This window comes from Gekko japonicus, unplaced genomic scaffold (assembly GCF_001447785.1).
Source record: "Gekko japonicus isolate JY-2015 unplaced genomic scaffold, Gekko_japonicus_V1.1 scaffold2269, whole genome shotgun sequence".
Classification (NCBI taxonomy): domain Eukaryota; kingdom Metazoa; phylum Chordata; class Lepidosauria; order Squamata; family Gekkonidae; genus Gekko; species Gekko japonicus.
Window position 1 is genome coordinate 34,063 of NW_015170959.1, and position 6,855 is coordinate 40,917.

Sequence of the window (6,855 nt, forward strand, 5' to 3'; positions counted from 1 at the left end):
CCTAAACTGATTCTGCTTCCTTCCTTCCTATGGGTTCTTTAAAAAAAAGGGGGGGAGATGCTATCTCCCACATTTTGTCCACTTCAAGGCTGAGAAGTGTGGGAAGACCCATCTGTGGCTGTGTGCCTGGAGGCCTGAGAACCCTGCCAAGAGGAGGGGGCTTGACTGGCTGACAGGGAGGCGTGCTGAGAAGACCACCCCAGCAGAGATGCCTGGCCAGTCCCCACCAGCCTCAAAGTCCAGTCTGCAGGCAGGGCCCAGACAGCGAGACTCGACCCGACAGCTTGAGCCCTGAGGAGATACAACTTGGGTTCTCAGGAAACCACCTATTTTCTGGGAGAGTTTTTGCCCTTTATTTTGAAAATAAAGACATTTTGAAAATGATTTTAGATCTCTATCCCTATTCATTCACTGTAATGATTATAGCTGGTTTGTTGTGTGTGTGTGTGTGTGTGTGTGTGTTTGCCATCAGGTCACAGCAGACTCCTGGTGACCCCACCGGGCTTTCAAGGCAAGTGATGCTCAGAGGCGGTTTGCCGCGGACTGCCTCTGCTTCATGACCCTGGGCTTCCTTGGGGGGGAGGGGGGGTCTCAGGTTTATGTACCAGCCAGGCTGGGATACCCAGGCCAGGGCATCATCATAGTTCAACAAAGGAACATATTGTAATGGGTATTATAATTATTCTTCTGCCTTACAAGCAACAAGGTGTTTGTTCTGCAGCAATCCAAAGCTATAGTGCAAGATAAACAATTAGTTGCAGGGACATGGGCTTGAATTTCTACTACTGTGCATGGGGATGGTCATTATTTTGTACTGTTCAGTCTTGTACAGATGTGTCTCACAAACTGTCCTGTTTGTATTTCATGGCATTTTAAACCTACTATTCACAATTTATAACCACGTGTACCTAAATCTGACGACGGCCTTCCTTCATCTGATGAAGTAAGCTTTAGCCATGAAAGCCCATGCGACGGTAAATCTCTTAACCTGTAGGGTGGCACAAGATCCCTGTGCAGGTTTTGCTATGATTTATTTATCCTTATACGCCGTCTTCCTCCCCAGAGTGGGGCCCAAAGTGGCTGACGTCGCCCTCCTCGCTTCCATGCTATCCTCACAACCCCCCCTCCCCCGGAGCTGGGCTAGGGTGAGAAAGTGTGGACGGCCCCACAATGACCCCGTGACCTTCCGTGGCACGAGTGGGGACTTTGAACACAGGTCTCCCAAATACTAGTCAGACACTGGTAAACACGACACAACACCAGCACATTAACATGGCCTCTCCTCTGCTGGAATTAATGACTTAATGTGTACCAGATCTCACCAGGAGTTTTCAAAAACTGTTTCATTTATACTTATAGAATTTATAGAATTTCTATTCTGACTTTGTACCTAATGACGGCCACCGAGGTGGGCAGGGCCAAGTCCTGGCCGGAAAGGGGGGGAGGCGGATCAAAGCGCCCTTCAGGGGCTATTTACTTTAAGTGAGAGCCAGCCTTGCTTTATGCATTGACATTATCCACAAATCACATTTAAAAATGCTTTATTTCCTATTAAACAAACCTCTGTCATTCTGTGTCTTGCCTGTCGAGTCAAAAACCTAAGCAGCGGGGGCCTCTGTTTACCTGACACATAAGGACAGCCTCGGTCTAGCAGGTTTCCTTTAGGGAGCGCATAACTTACATGCTACTAGTCTTTAATATAAAACTTGTGACCCCTTTCTTGTTTGATTGTGGGTGGTTGGGGCCTAAAGAACCTACAGGAGAGGCCAGAGTGGGGGGGACGGGATATTCTACAGTCCAGAAGCCCCCAGAGCCCCCCCACCCCACAGCCGCCGCCACGCCACACCCGGCTTCTCAGCACCATTCTGCTTCCACAAGGAAAACGTACCCTGCTCGGGGCCACTCTTCACCCACAAAACAGGCAGGGATAAACAGGACTATGTCCCACATTGTATGATAATCTCCAGAAAAGACGGAGCCTTCACCTCCTGATACATCTGTACGGAGGGACTCCAACAACCTCCTTGCCTCCTCTAGGCAACACCACATCGCCCAACCATTCCCACAGGTCACACACTCAATAAGAACATAAGAGATGCCAATGTTGGATCAGGCCAAAGGCCCATCCAGTCCAACACTCTGTTATCACACAGTGGCCAGAAATACCAGTGCCATCAGGAGGTCCACCAGTGGGGCCAGGACATTAGAAGCCCTCCCACTGTTGAAACCCCCCCCCCCAAGCACCAAGGAGACAGAGCATCACTTGCCCCAGAGCCCCTATCTACACCTTGTGGCTAATAGCCACTGATGGACCTCTGCTCCATATGCTTATCTAATTCCCTCTTGAAGCCGTCCATGCTTGTAGCCGCCACCACTTCCTGTGGCAGTGAATTCCAAGTGTTAATCCCTCTTTGGGTGAAGAAGGACTTCCTTTTATCCCCTGGCAAAGGCTCTGTGTCATCATTAATACTTAGCTGTTGGGCAAGTAGAAATAAGTATCTGCCACTGGGGAAATGGCACAAGTTTAACTTCTGCCTGTCACACAGCTGTCAGGTACAGACCTTTGTGAGGGAAATGGAGGCCACTAGGAGTTCCACCTCTCTCTTCTGAGTTTTACCAGAGCAAAGGACTTGTCTGTCCTCTGCAGCCAGTTTCTACTTCTGTCCTTCAATGTTACAACACAAACAGAATATGTACATTTCTCCTCCCTCTCTGTCTTTCACAACACTCCACTCAAACTTTTCATCTCCAAGTCCAAACAGAGCAGATTCTGGAACAACCAGGTCACCTGAAATCCCAGAATGTCCTTGTTGTTTCTCAAGACTCACCTTTTCTGTCTTGCCACACCCTGAGGTCCCCAACAAACCAAGCCTATGTATTGGTAGCCCACACAGGACTCTAACCTGGAGAACCAGATTTGCTTCCCCACTTTTCTGCATGGAGCCAGCTCGGTGACCTTGGGTCAGCCACACTTCTCTCAGCCCCACCTACCCCACGGGGTGTCTGCTGTGGGGGAATGAAGGGAAGGCCATTGTAAGCTGCTCTGAGACTACTTTAGACAGTGAAGGGTGGGGTAAAAACCAACTCCTCCTCCTCTCCTTCTTCTTCTTCGCCTCAAGGCTGACCTCACTTCCTCAGGAAAAGTGACTGGTCTCCCCATGGAACAGCTCCAGTGGCACCATCATCGCCCTCAACTTCCCTCTGTCTTACCTCCTCGGGCGCATTGATGACTCCGGTGTTGTAGCCATACTGGAGGGATCCAATGACAGCCACAAACACAGCACACACAAGGGAACAGGTTATCTTCTGCGGGACAAAATGAAGGGCCGATCAGTTCAGTTACACTCCCCCAAATATTTATGTTTACTATGTAAAGAAAGCCTTCCCAAAAAAATCAAAAACAAGCATGACAGATCACCTCCCAGACTCTCTCCTTGGGGAGGAATGCACATGCTTCTACCCCTCCCAAGAAATAGAAATCAAAACAATATTTTAGGCTGCCTATGAGCTAGAGGCAGCTGGGGATTTCAGTCGACATGAGGGCACTCCCGCTCTCCGTTGAGCCGCAGGCCTTGCTGAACACGCAGGGCTGCGGGGGGCAACAAAGAATTCTACTGGGTTTGACACTCTGTGGACGACTGTCCAACAGCTAAATCCCCCCCTAACAAGAGCATCTATATAGCCCTTTCCTCTTCACTACACTTACATGTCTCATCCTACAAAATCCCCTCATCTACCCATGTGCCTCCATGACTCCAGTCAGAAGGGGTTCTAGAATGGCTCAAGAATGGCAAACCAAAAGACTCAGCCACACTAGAGTGCACCAGCCCCTCAAGAGCACTCAGGAAGCTGCTCTAGACTTGTGTTGATGATGCCGGGCGAGTCCAATGTTCCCTCTAAGCTGCGGAGTCTTGTGAGCAAAAATTCTGCTTTGTGAGCTCCTGGCATAAAAGTTGTGAGCAAGCGATTTGGCTACTGCATAAATCAGTTTGCTCTGGAGCCCTCCTCCCTGAGCTGAGACAAAAATCTGTGAGCCGGAGGCAAAAAAACTGTGAGCTAACTCACACTGACTCAGCTTAGAGGGAACACTGCCGGCGACTGACAACCAAGGGGAAAACGGCGGTTGCTAGATTACAGCGACTGGACCAGGCACGGCTGCATATCAAGAAACGTCCAGTGGCTCCTTCAAGAAGGACGGTTTCTTTGTATTACACAGCCTGAGTTTTCAGAGGCTACAAGCTACTTTATCAGAGGCCAGCAGGACTGAGAGCTGCAAGTCAGGAAATGAGCTGGGGGAATGTTTGTGCAAGAAGGCCAGAAGGGACATTTGCTGCTAAGCAGGGTGCCCATATGGGGAAATCACAACGCCTGTCATGTGAGAAGGAGCCTCCTCCCTCCTCGGGCTTTGACTGACACACTCCAATTTCCAAGTCAATCCTTGGCGATACCTTAGACCCAGGCGTCTGAGAGGACCACTCCGAGGCCTCTAGGAGAATGACACAGGAGAGTTAAGATGCTCACCCACAGACTTCCTGGAAGTTTTGTTCTGCTAGATTTATGGGATTCAGCCCTGCCTGCCCACCATATATTTTCCAGATGATATATATGTCTATAGTGCGACGGGGGGGGGTTAGTGCTCCCCAAGATTTCACCATTCTGTTTCATTGAAAAAACTCTCAGACACTTCCATGCTATATATTTTGTAGCATGGAATATGCATACTAGATGGGAGATACACTTCTGGGTAGCAATGTGTGTGTACAAGATCTTGGGGTACGAGGTGACTATAAGTTAAATATGAGCAGCCAGTGTGATATGTCAACAAAAAAGGCTAACGCAATCTTGGGGTGTATCAACACAGCCATAACATCCTTAAGCCAGTTCCCCGGCAAGGCGGAATATAAATTGAAAATAATAAATAAATAAATCACAAGATGTCATAGTCCCTCTGAATACTGCCTTGGTTAGGCCGCACCTGGAGTCTTGTGTGCAGTTCTGGAGGCCTCACTTCAAAAAGGATGTGGACAGAAAGGAGCATGTGCAGAGGACAATGACGAGGATGATCAGGGGCCTGGAGTCCAAGCCCTATGAGGAAAGGCTGAGGGACTTGGGAATGTTCAGTCTTGAGAAGAGGAAGGTGAGGTGGGGACATGACTGCTCTCTTTTAAGTATTTGAGGGGCTGTCACTTGGAGGAGGGCAGGGAGCTGTTCCTGTTGGCAGCAGAGGAGAGGACTTGTAAGAAAGGGTTTCAAGTAAGGGCGGGAAGGTACCGGATGGATATGAGGAAAACGTGTTTGACAGTAAGTGTTGTGCGACAGTGGAATGGGCTGCCTGGGGAGGTGGTGAGCTCCCCCTCCCTGGCAGTCTTGAAGCAGCGGCTGGACAAACACTTGTCAGGGATGCTCAAGGCTGATCTTGCATTGAGCAGGGGGTTGGGCTAGATGGCTTGCAGGATTCCTTCCAACTGTGATTCTATGAATGCAAAAACCTTTGTCACATTCCACTAATTCTAAACGAGAAAATAGTTCATTTGAGCTTTTTCAGTGCTCCCCCAAATTTTTCAATATTGCCACTGGTAAAAATGGGGGGAGCCCTCAGGGAAAAGCATGGGAAATCCCCCCCAAAAAAATTCTCCAGTCTCCCCCTAGGCCTCCCCGTCTCCAGTCCTGCACCTTGATGCAGTCCCATGACTGCTCTTCCTCTGTAGCCACTTGGGGGGGGGGGGCACTGCTGGAATGCTGCCACAGCTTGGCTACCCACTGAGCAGCACTGCTTAATGTCATGCATGTGTATTTATTCAGCGTGATTTTAGACCACTTTTCAACCAAAAGGTCCTCAGGACAGTTCAGAACATCTTAGCACATAAACCATCCATCATAAGCCCACATAAGAGAGCCCGGAAATGCTGTGGAAAATACAGGCGAGGAAACTGCATGGTCAGCAGCAAGCACCACCTCCCGCGGGGCTCACCCGAAGCCGAGGCCCACCAAGAAAGAGAGAGAGGTCTTCGATGTAACCTGGGAGGCCACCAGGGTGGGCACCACGCAGAGCCAGCAGAAAGGCTGGAGGGGCTGAGCACCAGCAACCCCAAGAGGAAAGGCACCACCGCACGGATCTCTGGCCCCAGGGAGGGTGGACAAGGGCACCGGCATGAGCTTCACGGTCAGACCCAGGCCAGCACCTTGAAGTGAGCTGGAGACAAATCAGGAGCCAGGACCACTGGGACAGGACCCCTCGCCCCAGCCGGTGGGGAAGCTGGCTACTGGCTACTGGTCTGTAATGGTCAAAGCCTTTGTCATCAAAGGATGAGTTGCACATTTATTTATTCGTTGAGCACCTCTGCAGGCTGCCTTTCCACCCAAAAGATGACGTGAAAAGAATCAACCCGTTTCTGAACAAGTGAACCTAGCCCAAGGGCAGAAACATGCAGAGCTCCCCATCACAGTCCAGTCTGAAGGCCTTCCAAGACCTACCAAGGATCAACCTCTTGCCTCAGCCTACGGGGTCGGGCCCCAGACCTGCCGCCTCCTGCATCTTATCGCCTGTGCCGGGGCCAGGCCTTCTGCCGGGGAAGCCAGCGGCGGGGAGAAGGAGGCTGCCGTTCAGCGCACAGACGCCCCCTCACCAACCGCTGAAGCCGTCTTCACAGACAACCAGGCGCAATGGGTCAGGCGCCCCCCCCCCCACAGGGCCAGGACCCACGGGGCTGGAGGGAGGCCCCGGAACAACGAGGTGCTGCCCTACCGGGGGGTGGGGGGGGGAGGCGCTTTTCAGCTTTCCCTCCTAGGGGGGCACCGCTGCGCCTTGTTCTGGAGCGGCAGATCAGGGGTGAGAGCGGATCTGTGCAACGGGGG

At 51.1% G+C, this 6,855-nt stretch overlaps 1 protein-coding gene across 1 annotated transcript in view; it reads right to left on the minus strand.

Moving 5' to 3' along the window:
- LOC107116900 (solute carrier family 2, facilitated glucose transporter member 3-like) overlaps positions 1–6,855 on the minus strand; it is a 37,017-nt gene that overhangs the window by 22,145 nt on the left and 8,017 nt on the right. Inside the window, exon 2 of the mRNA XM_015418923.1 lies at positions 3,211–3,306. Coding sequence (XP_015274409.1) covers positions 3,211–3,306 — 96 coding nt within the window. The remainder of the gene's footprint in view (positions 1–3,210; positions 3,307–6,855) is intronic.